The following is a 20,939-nucleotide window of genomic DNA, read 5'->3' as shown; positions in this document are numbered from 1 at the left end:
CAAATCCTTAATCCCGTCATTTTAATTTCACATCTGTTCACACCTGAAAGTACTAAATGTCCTAAATTTGTCTCACTTGTGTCAGCTATTCCAAATTATATTCGCATTTAAATGCTGCCCTGCCTCAAACTTAGTTGAGTGAGTTAACCCCTTCTTGCTCAAGTTGTCAGGGCGAAAGGTCATTAAATATTTATTTACATTCATTGTTCACACTTAATAATTAAAGATCCAGCAACAAGTCTATGCATCAGATGTAATTAATTGATGAAATTAATAAACTTGAGGTTACAGAGTTTGCATGCATCACAGTATGAGCTGGGCTTGATTGATTACATTGATAGTATACTCTCAAGTCCAAGTTGACAGGCATGAAGGATAGTTTAGATTAGACTCTATGTATAACAGATCTAACTAGCCAGCTGCTCTGATGTATTGAAGTCTAGTTAGTTCACCATATTCTTGATGAGCTTGCAGCTTTAGCAAAGACTCCAGAAGGTTATAAAACCCCTTATTCTCCTGAGTCGGCATAGTGGCATTGATCCTCCTGTTCCTCTGGGAAGATTGTGCTCATCTCTGGAACTTGAGTGCAATGAATCTCTGTCTGTTGCCATAGTAGTTCTTCCATAAAGTTGTTTGGTAGTACAGAACTTGAATATTGCTGAAAAGAGAGACACGGTGCTGAAGCACTTTGCTTTGCACTCATCAGGACAAACATGAGAATGCAAAATTTCAAACAATCACAATTTATGCTAAAACCTTGCACAACTTGCCTACTTTTATACTCCATTCCCTTTGCAATAAGCAGCAACATTCCAGTTGCCTTTCTAATTACTTGCTGTACCTGTATGCTAACTTTTTGGATACTAAGACACCCAGATCCCCCTCCACCTCAGTTCTGCATTCTTTTAAAACAATAATACATTACCTTTCTGTTCCTGCCAAAGTGCACAAGTTCACACTTTCCCACATTGTACCCAATCTGCCAAATGTTTGCCCACTCACTTCACCTATTTGTATCCCTTTGCAGACTCCTTATGTCTTCTTCACAACTTGGTTTCCTACCTATCCTTGTCATCAGCAAATTTAGCAACTGTACATTCAGTCCTTTCATCTAAGGCATTGGTATTGATTGTAAATAGCTGAGGCCCTAGCACTGATATACCTGTGGCACTCCCCTGGTTACAGTTTACTAACCTAGAAAAGACCAATTTATCTCTACTCTGTTTCCTGTTAACTAACCAATCTTCTATCCATGCTAACATATTACCCCCTAGACCATGAACTCTTATTTTGTGCAGTAGCTTTTGAGGTCGTAACTTGTCAAATGACTTCCAGAAATCCAAGTGCAGATTTCATTCATGTTGCTTGTTACTTCCTCAAAGCGCTCTAAATTAGTCAAACATGATTTCCCTTCCACAAAACCATGATGATTCTACCTGATTGCATTAAGATTTAAGTGCCCTGCTATAATCTCCTTAATAATAGATTCCAGCATTTTCCCTTTGGCAGATGTTAAGGTAATTGATCTGTAGTTTCCTGCTTTCAGCAAATAGTTTGCCTCTATGTATCTCGTAGAATTCTTAAACTTAAGCTCTCTCCAAATCCATGTTACCTCCCTCTTAGTCATAACATTTCTATTCTGAGTTCTCTGCGGTGTTCTCCTCTTTTTCTGTTACAAGTGCCATCTTTTGATTCCCAAAATAAACTCCTTTGATACTATTTTAACTAGACCATGTGTTTTGTTCACTCTTTAGTGACTATATCTTCAGGAGACATGCTAGTATCAGCAAATGTTTTAATTCCTTGAGAAAAGCCAGATCTGCTCACTTATTGCCATTCAAAAAATTTTTGATTATAAATAAAAGTGGTAAGACAAACCAGATAAGGAAAAATGGTTTAACTATGGATGACAAGAGGAGTTAAAAGTAGTATTAGCTCAAAGGAAGAGGCTTATAAAGTTGCCAAAAAGTGTAGTAAGGGAATTGGGAGCATTTTCAAATTCATCAAATGAGAAGCAAGAAATTGATGAGGAAAGAGAATATGAGAGTAGACTAGCAAGAGACAAAAGAACAGATTGTAGATATTCCTATAGCTATGTAACTAGGAAGAGATTAGTGAAAATAAACATGAACCCATTGGAGACTAGGCAAGTGAAATTATAATGAGAAATAAGGAAATGGAAGAGACTTTAACACATCTGTCTGGCTTCATGGCAGACACAAAACATATTCCAGAAATAGTAGGGAACCAAAAGTTTAATGAGAATGAGGAACTTGAGTAAAGAAATAATCTTGGAGAAATTATTGGCACGAAGTGTCGGGTGACCAGATTTTCAGAAGTCAAAATTGGATCACCTTGCAAAGTCTTGGAAGGTGGGACTCGGTGATGACTCTCGTATTGGACAACCAAAGACAGGAGCCTGGGACAGGGCAGTTGAAGGTAGAAGATCGTAAGATGACAGTGGCATAAACCTAGATAGTCGTGTAATCACGAGTTAGAAGCTTGTGACCAAGCTGGCTTAATTGTTCCTGCTTGCAATGCTTTTTGCTGATTTTGGTTATAATTTTAGGGTGCAGTTATATCTTGAGATTGGGATTGAAGTAATGCCATGTAAAAGGGGTGGGGAATCAGTGAAGGAAAGAGCAGCCTTGCCCAGGCCTTCGTTACAATTTCTGGCAATGGCTGGCACTCTCCACCCTGACTTTGTCTCACTCGCTGCTGCAGCTGCTGGCTTTGGCATGTATGGCGCTAAGGATTCACTCTTGAGCAGTGGCCTTCTGTTCATTTTCTCTGGTGGCTGGACTTGGCTCATGGTGCCAAAGTACATATGAACCGTTGTGCACAGTCGGCAGTGGCTCCCAGTCACTAACTACATCCCTGAGTTTGAAACTACTGCAGCTTGTGTATTCTTTAAGGGAAATGTTTTCAAAAGAGTTTTATGCTTGCTGTAAATGAGAAGGCAATCTCCAGTGCACATTAAAATTCATCTTTTTGGTTTGTACCCTGGTGAATATTCAGGAACACAGTAATCTAGGTGTTAAAATCAAAAACTGATCTTATAATGTACCAGCCTGGCCTCATTTCTGCATTAACTAATAGTTCAGAACTTTGTACCTCATTCCAGCCTCTGCGCACACAATCCAACTGACCTTTCAGTGCAATCCTGAGGGAGAGGCTCTGTTTTGCAACAGGGGCCCTAATATTTATGGGGAGGTGTGGGGGAGATGGGCTTGCAGGAAGGGAAACCCAGAAATGCTCTGCTGAATTTAATGGCAGAGGACTTGTCTTGTTTTTAAAGAACCTCCATTTCCCCCTCTCAGCGGCCAGCCAATGGCTGCCAAAATTGGAGGAACAAAACCTCATTTAAATCTTACAATTATGCCGGTGCTTTCGTGTTGCATTGAGGTTGGGTACTGATTCCGAGAGTGCAGCTCATGGAAGATTTTTTTTTTGTTGGGGGAGAGGGGGATTTGCTGACAGTAAATTGAATGTAAGGAGTGGGTTAAAAGTGGAGGGGCATCAGCACAACTGATAACCCGGACATTTGAATGATCTGGGACATTGAGTGAAAAAACCCAGGTTGTCCCAGCTTAAACTCCGACATCTTGTCACCTTAACTAAGTGATAACAAGTCACCCTGAAAATGCATATTGGGATTTTAAAAGCTATGGCAGCAGAGATAGTGGATGCATTAGTCTTGATCTTCCAGTATTCCTTAGATTCCATAACATTTACCAATGATTGGAAGGTAGCAAACATAACTCTGATATATAAGGAAGGTAGCAGAAAGAAAATGTGGGATGATTGGCCAATTAATCTACAATCAGTAGCTGAAAATACTGGAATCTATTATTTGGGCGAGAGGGAAATAACATTTGACAAATCAATTTTGAGGCTGTAATTAGTAAGAGGAATAAGGGGGAACCAGTACTTGTGGTTTTATTTGGATTTCCAAAAGCACTCTGAGACGCCACACAAGCAGTTATTACACAAAATTAGGACTGTGGAACTGGTAGTTACGTATTAACATGGATTGAGGAATGGTTAATGGAAAGTGAATAGCAGGAATGAACAGGACATTCTCAGGTTGGCAGGCTGTAACTAATGAGGCACCACAAGGATCAGTGCTTGGGCCATAACTATTTATATGGCTCAGAAAGGTATCCAAATTCGCTGACCATACAAAGCTACATGTGAAAATAAGTGCTGAGGAGGATGCAAAGAGGCTTTGAGGGATATAAACTGGTTGGGTAAGTGAACAAGAACAAGGTAGATGGTGAAGTATGAAGTTACTCACTTCGGTACAAAAATAAAAGAAATGGAATAAAAGAGACTGCAAAATGCTGCTGGCACTCGGAGGGACCCACACGTTCTACATGAATCGCAGAAAATTAACATGCTGGTACAGCAAACAATCGGGAATGCAGTATGCATGTTAGTTCTAGTTGCAAAGTGATTGGGGTATAAGTAAATCCTCACTGCAGTTATACAGGGCATTGCTGTGGCCAATTCTGGAGCATTGCATACAGTTTTGGTCTCCTTACCCAAGGAAGCATATACTTGCCCTAGAGGGAGTGCAACAAAAGTTCATTAGATGATTCCTAGGATGAGGAATAGAATAGACGAGGCCTGTATTCCCTGGAGTTCAAAAGAATGAGAAGTGATCTAATTGAAACTGCCACGATCTTGAGGGAGACCAGGAACTTTTAAAAATAAATTTGAACTCCCAGTTCTTCACCGAGAGAATCACGCTGGAAGATTTTTTTTTACTGCACACGAATTAAAGCAAGTGCTTGTAAATTAGCACTATTTTGTAAACGCTTATTATTCAAACCTGAAGATCTCAACAGATCACATACAGTTCTGTTTTTAATTCCATCCAAGATTTCCCCTATGCATTACAGGCTCTTGGAGCAGCCATCACCCCTTCTGGGATCAAACCAGAGTGCAGCACAGCTCTCAGGAATTTATTTTAATTCTCCTCAGCTTCCTAGTCTGCCATTTCCCATCTCCTCTCTCTCTCTCTCGTCCCTCCTCCTCCTCCTCCTCTCTCTCTCTCTCTCTGGTTAGATCCAGTGGATTGGAAGAGACTGACGGAAATCCACAGAGCAAAATGAGAATTTCATTTATCTTTATTTCTGATTTGGAGTGCATTCCCTGAGGACTTCCAGAGCACCCTTTGCGAAGATTCCACTGCTGATCTCTTCCACCAGGCAGACCTGACATTGCTAAATACTCTTGCACTTGGTCTTTTCATTCCAAGCATGAGGGCAACTCTACTCTCAATTCCTGCTTATTGACTCCAGATGAGGAGCACCCCTGATTCCTAATGGCCTCTATGTTCCATGGTCTCTCTCAGCCTTCCAAGCAGAATAACTCTCTCTGCGAGAAAATCACACAGATAAACCCCACACAAATGACTGCGTCCTTGCAATCTATCTCCACAGCAATGTGGCTTACCTGGAATGTCCCAGATAGAGATTTTAGTTCTTAACTTCTATTCTGAACTTGTCCTTTTGATCTGAAAGAAAATGTGGATATTTTAAGAACTTCCTTGTTTACCCTTTGCTTTGAAATCTACCTTTGATCTGGGACTCGGATGAAAAATTTTCTTCTCTTGTGAAGACAACTCTAGACATCTCATCCCCATTACGACTCAAAGGGATTAGCATTTATTCAGGGCTGGCCAATTGTAGCTGAAATGAGAAATTTCTTCACGCAAAGGGTTTGTGAATCTTTGGAACTCTCTGCTCCAGAGACCTGTGGACGTTCCAATGTTGAGAATATTCAAGACTTAAGTTGATAGGAATTTGGGTACTAAGTGAACTAAGGAATGTGAGGCTTTTGCGGGAAGGTGGAATTGAGTTAGAAGACCAGCCATCATATTGAAGGGTGGAGTAGGCTTGAGGGGTCTCATGATTTGATCAGGCTCGATTTTGGTTGTGAAAGCCTCTTTATTTAGTCTGGTCTTAACTAACAGCACAGTAGAGCACAAGATGAGCATGGCTCTCGAGACATTCTAAACATTCTATGCAGTGTTATGATCCCAGCTGGTGTTACGACTGGAGCCAAGGTGAAATCTGGCTTGATTACCCTACTATTTTTCTGCTTAGAAATGTGGAGGGTGGCTGAACAGAGGAGTCTGCTGTTGACTTTTACAAAGGCTGAAACACTTAATAAACAAAATGCTGATACCTAGACAAAAAGGTTGGAAAGGTTGAGAAATGAGTCAAATCATACTACTGCTTTACCTCGGCTACAACTTTATAGATGCATACAAATGTGTAATGATAGCACAAGTTACAATATCTCTCTTAAACTCTAATATTCATGGTAAGTATGCAGCACATGTAAACTGATAGCAAACTGTGGTCAAGACACATCACAGTCCAAAAATCACGTGACAGATGCCACCTGAAGCCGATATTATGGATTTCTTATCAATTCCCCAGATACTTGTTACACTAAGTCAACCTGTCTCACTGAAATCCTGTCTTTCTTAGGAGGGTGTTCAATTCCACACTTGCAAAATTCACTTTGGAATTCATTCCCAAGTGATGTTTTCTCTTGGATGTCTTCAGTGAGAATCCACTTCCAGGGTTTCAAGCTCTCTTTCCGATGTTCCTTCCCGTAGATATCTTCATGCATCCAAGCTTCAACTTCTACATGCACTGCACTGCCAAGCAGAACACCATTGCTCCAAAAGCCCATAGTCCCTGAACTTCGGCTGCCTCCTTGGATCTTTTGACGTCTCTTAAGTCTCTTGGAAAAGTTTTCTCTCTGGATCTCTGTCTCTTTAATTCAGAGTCTTTTATTCTACTTCATACTTTCAATTTTGCTAAACAGGACCTGTTTCAGGTTTTTGTTCTTGTTCCTTGACTTGACTTTTTTTTTTGTCCCACCCCCTGGTTTGGGGATTTCTTTTTTTGTTTTGGGACCTGTTCTTGTTCTTATCCCTCTCCCATGTCTAGTTTCTTTGAGCACGTTTTCTGAATGGCATTCCCTTCTCAGTCATCTGACTTATTTGTGCTGTTTTGCTTTATTCCATTTCTCTTCTGTGCAGGCTCCCGGAATCTTAGCTTTAAAAAAAAAGACAAACCGTGCATGCGCGCAGGGCCATTTACCAGCTTGCAGATGTGATCATGATCGTGTCCTAACTGAGCACGTGCAGCTGTTATACAGCCAATGCATGCACAGAAGCCAAAGATCTTTTTTTTAAAAAAAAAGGCAATCTGTGCGTGTGCAGCCTTTTCTTTGTTTTAAAAGATTTTGTTTCCCTCTGTGGGCTTCACCACAGTAGGTGGCATAGCCTTCTATTCCGCCTTGAATGTCTGTTTAAATTCAAGTGTTAAACTCCTCCCCACACTGTCCATCGTTCTGAGCATTGACTTTTCCTTTTTTCCCCCCGAAGTTCAGCAACATTGTCACAAATGACATTTTTGGACCCTTCGCCAAATTAAAACTGCATTTTACTGAAGTGGTAACCAAGATTCTGTGATATGTTGTAGCGTTTCGATCTACCAATTTCTGACTGAGAGTAGAGAGCGTTACCAGTGCACCAAGGCTGGCAGCAATCTTCCACATTTTATTCTTGGAGGCCTTCATTATGAATAGACTTGGATGCATCACGATGTGACATGGTTCATGAGTTGCCCAATTATTTGTTTCAAAATTAGATCAACAGGCAAGGCACGCATTCCGTTCTTGGAGGCAATTCATGATAATGCCATAAATCTGATCCTGAGCAGCATTTTTTTTTGAAAATTCCTATTTGTTTATGACATGAAAGAAAAATAAATCTTCACTCCATTCTGCCTTGTCCATCCAGGACACATCTTGCAGCTTCTTCCCTACTCGAGGACTGAACTGTTTATTGATGATTCCAGAGCTTTATTCCAGTACTTACTTCCTCCCAAGTCCATTCCATATGTTAACAACTTAGTGGCATAATCAATTTATTATTTGATAGTTTGGCACCTTTCTCCTAATATCTTGGTTTAATTTGAAAGTGTTCTGGACTTAACTTTTTGGATCACTTGCCATCTTTGCACCTTTTCAAGTCCCTTCTTGGTCATTTCCTTTTGTGCCTACAGAACCCAGGTGTTTCCGGTGATTTTTTTCCTTGTGACTGATGCTAGGGATCAACTTTATGGTATTTCCTTGAATTGCCCCGAAGGTTTGAATGTGCCTGTTCTATGTTGAACAAAGCCACAGTATTCAAAGCGCAGTATTTATTTGAGCTGCAGTCTGACCAGAGTATTTTACAATTTTAGCATGCCTGCCTCTGACTTTCACGCTCCTGTGTAGTTCAGCTTTGTTTGATACTCTTGCAGTGATTGAGCATGTTGACTCCTTTGATCTCTCAACTTGTCTGTTTTGCCATATAAAATTTAAAATGTTTTGTTCTAAAGTCTAATTGAAAATGGCATGAGCAAGGCACCCAGCTTTTTTGTTGGATTGAAGGGTGATTTAAATAGTTAGGTATTTGGTCAATATTTGTCACATTTTACAACATTGCAATGTCAAATAATAACTTGCTAATACACAAATTATAACATTTGAAATATTGTATTCATTATTTGCTCCTTTAGTACATTGGTGCTGATTTTAAGAACATAAGTACCTGGCAATCTTGCATTTAATTTCTCGTTATGTTAATACAAACTTTTATTTCTATCAGGAGGAAAGATAGAGACCGAGACCGTGACAAAGATTATGATCGTTCAAAGGATCGGGATCGGGATCGAGACCGAGACCGAGATAGGGATCGAGATAAAGATTCAAGGAACTCGTCCAATCCAGCTTTAACTACGGGAGGTGGTATGCCTCTCATTACAACTCCGGCACTTCACCAACAGGCTATCAACCCATTTACCAACTTGCCCCACACGCCACGCTATTACGAGATCCTGAAGAAGAGACTTCAGCTGCCTGTGTGGGATTACAAGGAAAGGTTCACTGAAATCCTGACCAAGCACCAGTCCTTTGTTCTCGTTGGTGAGACTGGCTCTGGAAAGACAACACAGGTTGGTGATTTTTAGTTGGTGTGAAATTAATTATGCAAAAAAATACAAACGTCTGTATGAGGAGCAGTAGTAGGGCGCTCAGTCTAGTCTTATATAATATGCAGGTTCCAGGGTAATGTCCAATGATGTGTGAATTAATTGACTTGAATTTGAGTAGATAGTATTTAACTGATTCGCCAATGACTCAAATAATATAACATGGAATGCAGCTGGAATCTTGGAAGAAGAAATTGGATTGTATTCTGTTCAATAACATGCTTTGGTTGTAATGCAGTACTTGAGTGGTGATTGGCGAGTGATGGCCTTTTAATCAACACGCCCATTGAGCCATGGACCAAATTGTAATTTCTTGAAGTACTTCAGCGTACATGTTGCATAGACATTAAGTTTCATCTACTTGACCTCTGTTGGGTGACGTGTATGAATCATTAAAGAACTGACTTTGAGAAACTGGGTGTGTATAATAATGGGGTTGGGGGGCCTGTTTCCTCCCAATGCACATTTCATGATGGGAAAGGATGGACAGACAACTTGCCATGCTGACAGCTGGCCTGAATCCTAATGCCAGTTAGAAGTGTGAACATGTTAAAGTTTATTTATTAGTCACAAGTAGGCTTACATTAACACCGCAATGAAGTTACTGTGAAATCCACCTAACCAGCACATCTTTCAGACTGTGGGAGGAAACCCATGCAGACAGGGGAGAACGTGCAAACTCCACACAGACAGTGACCCAAGCCGGGAATCGAACCCGGGTCCCTGGTGCTGAGAGGCAGCAGTGCTAACCACTGTGCCACCGTGCCGTCCCTCGTACTACTCTAGTAGTGCATCCAGGCAATAATGATGGATTCAAGACAGTAAAGACTAAGGCTGGCATTTGGCCTATGTTAATTCACTCAGTAAGAGTTTTAACAACACCAGGTTAAAGTCCCAACAGATTTATTTGGTAGCAAATACCATAAGCTTTCGGAGCGCTGCTCCTTCGTCAGATGGAGTGGAAATGTGCTCTCAAACAGTGCACAGAGACACAAAATCAAGTTACAGAATACTGATTAGAATGCGAATCCCTACAGCCAGCCTGTAGGGATTCGCATTCTAATCAGTATTCTGTAACTTGATTTTGTGTCTCTGTGCCCTGTTTGAGAGCACATTTCCACTCCATCTGACGAAGGAGCAGCGCTCCGAAAGCTTATGGTATTTGCTACCAAATAAACCTGTTGGACTTTAACTTGGTGTTGTTAAAACTCTTACTGTGTTCACCCCAGTCCAACGCCGGCATCTCCACATTAATTCACTCATCCAGTGATGCTCTACAGATCTCTTCCTTCCCCATATCATCCCCAAGTGTTGAGTTATTTAACTGACTCCAGTTTGGCAACTGCTGCAAGTTAACAGTACACGCGCTGTCTCTCCCTGCCTCGGTCTTTCTTCACCTTTTCGTTTTGCTTGTTCTCTTTCGACTTCCTTGACTCATTTTATAAATGCGTCAAGTAGGAGACATTGGTTTGTCCCAGTGTCATCAAACCAAAATTACATTACAGGTGCCTTCTTGAAATTGAGATACTTGAAATGTAGGAAGAGATGAATAATTGAGGCCTAACAGCTGACTTTCTTATTACTGATGTGCCTGTGGCACCTTTGGAGCACCATTAGAGCCACAAACCATTTTATACCTTCAAGTGGATGCAGCTTAGAAACAGCTGTTGTTTAATCTGGTACTGAGTGTTTTTGCCCTGATTGAAAACTGCTGAATATTGTATTTGTATTTCTTTTTCGTTAAAAAGCCATCTGCATTTCACATTATAGCAGTTTGCTATAATGTGAGGTTTTCTTAACTTAGAATTTTACTACCACCTGTGCCTTGAAAGACAGCTATGAAAGGAGGAAAGGAAAAAAATTAAAAGCCAACTGCACTGTTCTCATTCCCTGTTTATGCTGCTTTGCTGATGCAGGACTGTATCTATTGAGGCTTATCCTTGGTAAATGTGGCAGTGACGAATAGGTTTCAGGTTACTGTGAATGTTCCACGCTGATCCAGCCAGTGTGAAGCTGATGGGTGAGCCAGTGATAAAATGAACCTTTGTTTTTCAGCTACAAAAAGAGAAAAATGCTGGAAAATCTCAGCAGGTCTGACAGCATCTGTGGAGGGAGAATAGAGCCAACATTTCGAGTCTAGATGACCCTTTGTCAGAGCTGAGAGGAAAGAGAGTCAGCAGAGATTTACACTGCGGGTAGGGAGGGCTGGTGGAATTGGACAAAGGGAATGTAAATGAGCATGCAGAGGGCTGAGAAGGTGTTGAAAAGTGTCCATTAAGTGATGAGAATGCGTGAATAGCAAAATAAAGGTACAGTTTGGTAAAGGATTGCCTGAGGAATGTGGCAGTTGGCGTGAAGAATGGTTTGGGGGTGGTTGGAGGGGAGGGTGGTGCTGCTTTTCAGCTGCCGGTCAAATGGTTTTCCTGATTTTTAAAAACTCTTGATGCTTGCATTGAATTTAGTATCTTGCAGATTTTGTCTGGCAAAGTACAAAGCTCTTGAAGGTTTTTTTTGAGGATATTGTTTAAATTACCAATATGATAGCAACCTCAGCTTCCTTGATTTAATGGAATGGCTGTTAGGACCTCTAACTACTTGTTTGCCTTTTGAGTCTCCCTGTCGTCACGTTCTATTTCCCAGTTTAAGATAGCGAAGGGTCAGCATGTATTAGCCCTCTGCTGATAGCTCCCCGTTGCTCCCGTAACCATGTGAATTCCTGGGTTTTTCGTGCCTAGTAATAAATGTTTCCTGTTCATACCTGCCTTGAAGGAAGTCCAAACTTGTGTTTCCACTGGGCCACCTACTAAATGGAACAAATCCTAGCATCTAAACCTCAGCTCCAGCTGTCAAGCTATCGATCTGCCATCGCATCTGGAGCACGGCATATAGGCAACACGGTGGTAGAGATTAGCACTGCTCCTTCACAGTGCCAGGGACCCAGGTTCAATTCCGGCCTCAGGTGACTGTGCAGAGTCTGCACGTTCTCCCCAAGTCTGTGTGGGTTTCCTCCGGGTACTCCGGTTTCCTCCTGCACTCCAAAGATGTGCGGGTTAGGTTGACTGGCCAGGATAAATTGCCCCTTGGTGTCAGGGAGATTAGCAGGACAAATAAAGTGGGGTTACAGGAGTAGGGCCTGGGTGTCAGGGTGACACGGTAGCAGAGTGGTTAGCACTGCTGCTACACAGCTCCAGGGACCTGGGTTCGATTCCCGGCTTGGGTCACTGTCCGTGTGGAGTTTGCACATTCCCCTCGTGTCTGTGTGGGTTTCCTCCGGGTGCTCCAGTTTCCTCCCACAGTCCAAAGATGTGTGGGTTAGGTTGATTGGCCATGCTAAAATTGCCCTTAGTGTCCTGAGATGCGTAGGTTAGAGGGATTAGTGGGTAAATATGTAGGGATATGAGGGTAGGGCCTGGGTGGGATTGTGGTCGGTGTGGACTCAATGGGCCGAATGGCCTCTCTCTGTACTGTAGGGTTTCTATGATCCTGCACTGTAGATTCTATGAGTCTGCGTTGTAGATTCTATGATTCTACAGAGAGTAGTTTTTAACCAGCTTTTGCTTGGTGAAACTACCCATTAAGGGCACTAAGTTTTTTTTTCCTGAAAAATTGCATAGCATCTGGAGCATAAAAAGAACTCGGTTGGAAATGAGAGTAAACGGAATTGAATGAACTGTAAATCAATCTGTGATTTTCTATTCTGCATTCTCTACCTCCTGTGTGTGTGTTATTTAGTTTCAGTTGTTTGCAGCCAGAGTTTGATGGTTTACAAAAAATAAAACAAATGCTGCTGGCTACATTTTTATGTCAGCCTTGGCAGCAGTGATTCCACTTATTTGTTTAGCATACAGTAAACATACTTGTTAAACATCACATCACAGTGGGGTGGGGGGTTGTTCTGTTTCTAGAGAAGAAAAGTACTTCAGGCAGCGCAGTGGAGACATAAAATGCCGAGTCAATGGTGCTTGGGTTTAATCCTCTCCATGAAGTCGCTGGTTTCTACTGCCTTGATATGTGGAATCATGGGGTTCAAGAGTAATGTACTTGGGAAAGTCAAATATGTGTAATGCTTGTGTTGTAGTTGGTGTTGAAGATTCAAGCAAATGATTTGTGATTGAATGCATTTACAGATCCCTCAATGGTGTGTTGATTATGTGCGGGCAGTGGTGGGACCCAAGCGTGGTGTGGCCTGTACCCAACCCAGGAGGGTGGCTGCTATGAGCGTGGCTCAGCGAGTAGCTGATGAAATGGATGTGATGCTAGGCCAAGAGGTTGGCTACTCCATTAGATTTGAAGACTGCAGCAGTGCAAAAACATGTCTGAAGTAAGTGAACTTTTGGAGTTTTTCTTTTGCGTTAACCACATTTTGTTGAAATGTCCATTGTATAAAAACAACTCGAGTCTTGTTTATTCAATACCTTTTCATTTTTTATTGAAAAGATTAAGAGTAGATTTGACGGTAATTCTTCAATCCCCTATCTGTACCAACACACTCTTGCTGCTTGAATTTCCCCGACCTCTGGAACAAGTTTATTCTTGAGTCCTCTGCAGTGAATAGAGAGTTCATTAGAGTGCCATAGGTTCAGTTATTAAGATTCAAGTCCTAGAATTCTGGTACTGATTTTTGCAGGGTAGGCGGAAGCCATTGCTCCGTCAGTAAAATTTAGTGGATGCATTTAAGATGCACTCCTTAAAATTGGCAGGTGATCTTAAGCCAAGATTAACTTTTGTTTGCATAAAGCGTGCTGAAAGTAGGCGCGTAGATGCCGCAGGCAGTAAAGAAGGCAAATGGTATGTTGGCCTTCCGAGCAAGAGGATTTGAGTTTAGGGTTAGGGATGCTTTTCTGCAATTGTGTAGGGCATTGATGAAGCCACACCTGGAGTATTGTGTGCAGTTTTGGTGTCCTTATCTGAGGAAGGATGTCCTTAGTATAGAAGGAGTACAGCGAAGGTTTACCAGGCTGATTCCTGGGATGGCTGGCCTGGCACATGAGAGACTAATCTGGTTAGGATTATATTCACTGGAGTTCAGAAGAGTGAGGGGATCGCATAAAACTTATAAAATTCTAACAGGGTTAGACAGGGTAGATTCAGAAAAAACGTTCCCAGTGGTGGGGGAGTCCAGAACTACGGGTCATAGTTTGAGGATAAGGGGTAAACCTTTTAAAACTGAGGTGAGGAGAAATTTCTTCACCCAGAGGGTGGTGAATGTGTGGAATTCACTACCATAGAATGTAGTTGAGGACCAAACGTTGTCTGATTTCAAGAAGAAATTAGATATAGCTCTTGGGGCTAAAGAGGTCAAGGGATATGGGGGAGAAGGGGGGATCGGGATATTGAATTTGATCAGCTATGATCAAAATGAATGGTGAAGCAGGCTCGAAGGGCCGAATGGCCTACTCCTGCTTCTAGTTTCTATGTAACTAATTAGATCTAAATCTTAAATTGCTGAACTAAACTTGGCAAAAGAAAACTTGAGCTTAAAATTATTAAACATAAAAAAGGCTTAAAATGTTTTCTTTGAATTTCAGTAGCTCTGGAGAGGCCACTGTGTAGTCCGTGAGCGCCATTGAATTAAAAAAAAAATTACACTAGGACTAACTTGCATTAAAGTAGCCATTATGAATTCTGAGACTTTAAAGTGGATAGCAATTGTGCCACACCACTTATAATTTGGGTAATAAGCTGGTAATCTGTTTTATATGTGATGCGAACAGTTTAAAAAAAAAAATTCGTGTACATATTCTTAGATGTATGCATGATAAAAATGTGAAATAGTTCAACTCGAGTACAGTATGGGTTGAAGCAGCACCAACAATGTGATAAACGCTGCATGACTAGAAATCATAGAAACCCTACAGTGCAGAAGGAGGCCATTCGGCCCATCGAGTCTGCACCGACCACAATCCCACCCCACATATTTACCCGCTAATCCCTCTAACCTACGCATCCCAGGACTCTAAGGGGCAATTTTTAACCTGGCCAATCAACCTAACCCGCACATCTTTGGACTGTGGGAGGAAACCAGAGCACCCGGAGGAAACCCACGCAGACACGAGGAGAATGTGCAAACTCCACACAGACAGTGACCCGAGCCGGGAATTGAACCTGGAACCCTGGAGCTGTGAAGCAGCAGTGCTAACTACTGTGCTACCGTGCCGCCTAGAATTGTGAAACTCATTTTTCTTATTCCTGGGAGGAAACCTGAGTTTTAATGGTTGCTGGTGTCGTGGAATTAAATGTTGTACGGAATGTACCCAACCAGTAAGTGAGGTCATGTGGCAAAATTTAGTCATCTATTTGGTTTTGATGTGTAATTTAATAAAAGTTTAATGGTGATCATAGACTATATGGTGGCCTCTCCAGAGCTACTGAAATTTAAAGAAAACCATTTAAGACTATTTCAGTATTTGTTGTCGAGTTTAGTTCCTCATTTTTAGATTTAGACCAAGTTAGTCCGTGCAGCCAAATTTTGCTACCTGAATTGTCTAAATATTCAATTGCTATTATTGTTTCATATGGATGACTTGTGGCAGCTCTGACGAAAGGTCATCCAGACTTGAAATGTTAGCTGTGTTCTCTCCATAGATGCTGTCAGAGCTGCTGAGATTTTCCAGCATTTTCTATTTTTGTTTCAGATTCCAGCATCCGCTTTTGACTTGTGGCAGTAGCTGATTTAGTGTTTTGGTCCTTGGAATAGCGCTTAGTGTGAATTTTAAATTGCACCCCAAAAGATTTATCGGTCCTATTGGTTTCAAGTTGTGCTGGGCACCACGGTGGCTCAGTGGTTGGTTTCACAGTGCCAGGGACCCGGGTTCAATTCCCGGCTTGGGTCACTATCTGTGTGAAGTTTGCACGTTCTTTCCGTGTCTGTGTGGGTTTCCTCTGGGTGCTCTGGTTTCCTCCCACAGTCCAAAGATGTGCAGGTTAGGTTGACTGGCCATGCTCAATTGACCTTGGTATCAGGGGATTAGCAGGGTAAATATGTGGGGTTACGGGAATAGGGCCTAGGTGGGATTGTGGTCGGTACAGGCTCAATGGGCCGAATGGCCTCTCTCTGCACTGTAGGGATTCTATGTTGAAGGCACATCTGTGGTATGCCATGGCTGTGAAACTTTGCACAGTTTGCCTCTTTGGGTGATGCTCACTAGAAATCTCCTTTTTATGTGTAGATCAAGTGAACAGTAAGCTGTTGTACTCTTTTGTTTCCAGGTATATGACTGATGGTATGTTGCTTCGGGAAGCTATGAATGATCCTCTACTAGAACGATATGGTGTAATCATCCTTGACGAGGCCCATGAGCGTACACTAGCAACTGATATTCTTATGGGTGTACTAAAAGAAGTTGTGAAGCAAAGATCAGATTTGAAGGTAAGATTTTAGATAAAGAAAACTGTGGTTCTGCTCATTGCAACTTTTTTTCCAGGAGCCTACAAGTTCAGACCAATGTTGAGCAGTGGTTTGTCAATCATGAGAATGTTGCAGCCTGAAGAATAAGGAAAGAAGTTTTCTTTCCTCAACCTTGAACACCCCAAAACACATCACCAGATCAGCTTTTTTTCAAGTGATGTTCTTGAGGGACAAATATTCAAGTCAGCTGCATTTCTTTGACTGGTGCCATGGAGTCTTTTATGTCCACCAGAGAGTACGAAGCAGGCCTTGATTTCACGTTTGATGGAAATACAGCAGATCCATTACTGAACATGAGAACAGGAGTTAGGCCTTTAGACCCTGAAGGTTGTTCTGTCATTCAAGGAGATCGTGGCTGATCTGTGACTTAACTTCATATTAATTTGCCCCATATCCCTGATCCCTGAAGAGTTCCATCTTCAGCCACCCTCTGCATGAAGAAATGTTTCTAATGACACCCTGAAAGGTATGACAGTAGGGCCAGTTTGGTTAGTGCATGTTGCTCAGTAGCTGCAGCAAGCGTTCACTCCCCATATTGACTGTGGTACTTGGGGCCCACCTTTTATTTACAGCATTGTGATATCATGGCGTAATTGAACCATGATTTAGCAACCCTTGGGCAATGAGGATGTGACATGAAGAGAGAGAAAGATGTGCCTCTAATTTTTATGCCCTTCCCGATGACGACCCCCATCCCAGCCCTAGATGCCCCAGCCAGCAAAGATTTTCTGTCTCCCTATCCATTCCACTTAAGTTCAAATCAGCCCTGAAACTTGTAAATTCTAGGAAATCTTTTGTTGTGTAATCTCTTCTCGTAAATTAATCCTGCAGTACAGTTATCATTCTGTAAACAGTTCTTGCGCTCCCTCAGTATATCTTTCCTAAGATGTGATGTCCGATACTGCTCACGATACTCCAGGTGTGATCCAAGCAGGATTTTATACAACTCAGACGTGACTTCCACACTTGTCTTCCTCTCTCTCTCCCCCCCCCTCCCCCCCCCAATATCTCTTTGGATCCCCATTGTTTCTAGCATTTTACTATTTAGAAAGTACCCCTGTTCTATCTTTTTTAGGTCTAAAATTGATATCCTTATGTTTGTCTACATTGAAATCCATTTGCCACAGATTAGCCCATTCGCTTAACCTATCAATGTAATACCTCCTAGTACTTTTAGCTTCTGCCTACTGCGTATAACATCACCGATTTTTCTGTCATTGCCAAATTTGGATATGTGACTGTCTGCCCCATCATCAAAGTCATTAGCGAATAGGGTGAATGGTTAAGGCCCCAATTGGAGGACCTGCCTATTATCCCTACTCTAATTTCCTCAGCAGACGAATAATTAGCCTTCAGTCCAATCAGTGCACCTTTCCCTCAGTGCTATACCAGATTGTTCGCCTGGATTGCAAGTCTCTGGAGTGGGAGTTGAACTGTAACCTCTGTCTCTGAGGCATGAGTGTTACCATGGAGCTAAGGCTGACACTTTATGTTAATAGATCTCCATCATTTAACTTGGGCTTTTGAATATATCAGTGTGGAAAATTTAATCATGCGTGGAACCAGCTCTAAAAGAAGCACAGGTGGTTCAGTTGGTGGCTCTCCTGCCTCTCTCTCTCTGCTATCCCAAGGTTTATCCCTTGGTAGAAGGCATGTTTAACAGAGTAATGCTAATTCACAAAACTGAATTCAAGAAACATGGAATTGAAATCCGGGTGGTTTGCAATAGGATGGATTCAAGTGCACCCTTACAAAAATATTGCTATCCGTTCTGACCAATAGACATGATTTCATTGTACTTTTGCAAATTACATGACATGAGAAAAAAACATAATTTAAATAAGTTTTGCTTTTTGGGATTATAGATTCAATCTCTGTTTAATTACACCCTCTTGGGTTCCTGAAGAATTTTTATTTAGCAGCTCTTTATGATTTAACAAGTAGCCAGTTCATTTTGCTGTTTGGTTAGTAAACCTGCATATTAGATGCATCGTCATGCTTCATACTGTGTGGTTAGCTTGTTCTATTCTGCAGGTAGTAGAAACTGAGCAACCTGAAGGTTTACTTTGATGTTCAGCGATAATGATTAATTTCACAGTTTTACAATTTCTTGGTAATTGTCTCATGGAAGAAAATGAAATCAATTATATATTTTGCCAGTTTTACAGGTGGTCTTTTCTAATGCGAATTGAGACTAAAGTTCACACTTTTTTTCAGATTATCATCATGAGTGCCACACTCGATGCAGGCAAGTTTCAGGTCTACTTTGATAGCTGCCCACTGCTTACCATTCCTGGCCGTACGCATCCTGTAGAAATATTCTATACCCCAGAACCGGAGAGGGATTACCTAGAGTCAGCGATTCGAACAGTAATTCAGATTCATATGTGTGAAGAGGAGGAGGGAGATGTTCTGCTTTTCCTCACGGGTCAAGAGGTAAGGATTGAGATTCATTTGCAGCTCAAAATTGATTTCTATCACTAGTGCAGCCGTGTACTTTCGTCCTTGCAATAATGATGGGCTGTTATGAAGCTGATTCCTGAAGGTTTCCGACTCGTCTGTGGACCAAGTAAAAAGTCAAGAAACTGAAAAATTGACATAGAACGAATAACGTAACAAAACCCAGAATTGTGCTTGGATATCCATGGTCCCGAGTAGAGACAATTTTTTTTTCTAAAATCATTTTGTGAAGATTTTATATATAAGATGCTAAACTAATGCTAAGTCTAGGTTAAAGGAAGGCGATTAAATCCGCTTTAATGTGGTTACTTTTGCCTGAAGGTTGAGTTTAAAGGTACTGTGATATTTTCTCTCTCGCCATAATTATCAGTAATAGCCGAATTACCCCTCTTTTTACCCTTGGCTCAACCCAGACAGTGGCCAGGGGAGGTGATGAAATCCCTGATGAGATGCAGAATTTGTGGTGGGAACTGAAGAGGGTGGCTTCAGTTTTCCCAGTGTTTAATTGGAGAAAATTCAAGATTGAGTGTCTCACAGCACAGAAGGTGGAGAAGGGAAGATCAATAAGCGAGGAGGACAGGGCATTTGGGGTTGCTACACTGTGGGGCAGCCATGAGTGCCTCAATGAACTCTTTAAACAGTGCTATGAGGTAAAGAGAGCAGCTGGCAAGCTTATCTGAGGGGGATCCCAACCGAGAAGATAGGGAAGTAAAGGTGGTTTGGGGTCAGGCTAGGTATGTGATTTAAAAGATGACACACATGGATGAGAGCAAGGGGAGGAGACAGAAGAGGAGGGCCTGAGAGAGGCCAAGATAGCAAAAGAGAAATATAAGTCGTGACAGTCAGAGAAGATAGGTTACCACAGGTATAGCAGAGATTAAAGAGTCACACAAACTGAGACATATTGCGATTGGAATTTTCCCACCCTGCCCGCCACAGGAATCGTATTGGGCAGAACATAGACCTTGCGAAGGTCTGTTGACGTCGGGCGGGATTTTCCAGTCTTGGGGTGAGTGCAGGTGGAAAATCCCCCCCCTGAGAGTCCAAAGTTAAATGTTCAATGCTCGCGTGAGATTGTCATGTAGACCAGATGGAGTCAGCTGTGAAGATTGACAAACTAATGTCCAGGTTCGGAGACTGTTTTGGACAATGAATGAATCCAGTTGTTTGAGGAGAAAAGTGTCTGAGATTTGGTATACCAATGTGGTTTAAAGAGCAGTGAGAGTGAAACCAGTGGAACTGGAACAGTGAAGTACAGGGAGAGAAAGGTCAGGTTGAGAATAGGGAGCTAGTCCAAGGAGTAACCGTTCAGAGGTGAGGAGCAGAAGTAATACTGATACTGCCCAGTCCCTGGAGGGGTGACTTGAGAATTTCTGACAGTTGAGTGGAGTCGATGGCTACAGGGAGCAACCAAGAAAGATGCACGGTAGTGGCAAGGCAGCAGGATCCAGACCTGGATGGCAACCAGCAGGAACAGATGGAAGCTTGCTGCAGAGTGAGAAGTTCCCAGCTGATACAGGAAACAGACCAGCTGTTGAAATAGAAGCAGGCCAGCGAGAATAGCTTTCGTTGTCCATGGTGGAGATTACATTCAAGAGGAGAATTTCAGTCCAGGCGAACATGGCTGTCTCTTTAGGATCCAATGAGGCTGCAGAGTAAAGCTGAGAAGGCAGCAGTGCAAAACCTTAATGTATGAAATGTAAAAGATTCTAAAAGGGGCTTCACAGACACTGAGATTCCTTCACCTTACTGTAAAGTCTAAAACCAGGATTCAGTCTCAGGGTAAGGGGCTGATTATTTGGAAGTTAGACGAGGAACAATTTCTTCACTCAGAGGGTTGTGGATGCTCAGTTTTTGAGTATTTTCAGGGTTGAGATTAATATTTATGGGGATTGAGGGAAATGGGTTTTGGGCAGGAAAGTGGAGTTGAGGTCAAAAATCAGCCATGAGTGCCAGAGCAGACACCAGGGGCAGGATGACCCATTTTGGCTTCTATTTCATATATTTTT

At 41.9% G+C, this 20,939-nt stretch overlaps 1 protein-coding gene across 3 annotated transcripts in view; it reads left to right on the top strand.

Moving 5' to 3' along the window:
• dhx15 (DEAH (Asp-Glu-Ala-His) box helicase 15) overlaps positions 1-20,939 on the top strand; it is a 131,365-nt gene that overhangs the window by 30,391 nt on the left and 80,035 nt on the right. For all 3 annotated transcript variants that reach the window (XR_013498267.1, XM_078215485.1, XM_078215484.1), the window contains exons 2-5: positions 8,681-9,026; positions 13,190-13,383; positions 16,272-16,431; positions 18,688-18,906. Coding sequence is in view for 2 of the 3 variants with exons in the window: in XM_078215485.1 (XP_078071611.1) it covers positions 8,681-9,026; positions 13,190-13,383; positions 16,272-16,431; positions 18,688-18,906 (919 nt within the window). In the remaining variant the exon portion in view is untranslated. The remainder of the gene's footprint in view (positions 1-8,680; positions 9,027-13,189; positions 13,384-16,271; positions 16,432-18,687; positions 18,907-20,939) is intronic.

The sequence above is a fragment of the Mustelus asterias genome, chromosome 1 (genome assembly GCF_964213995.1).
Source record: "Mustelus asterias chromosome 1, sMusAst1.hap1.1, whole genome shotgun sequence".
Taxonomy (NCBI): domain Eukaryota; kingdom Metazoa; phylum Chordata; class Chondrichthyes; order Carcharhiniformes; family Triakidae; genus Mustelus; species Mustelus asterias.
This window is presented reverse-complemented; position numbering and strand designations above follow the sequence as displayed.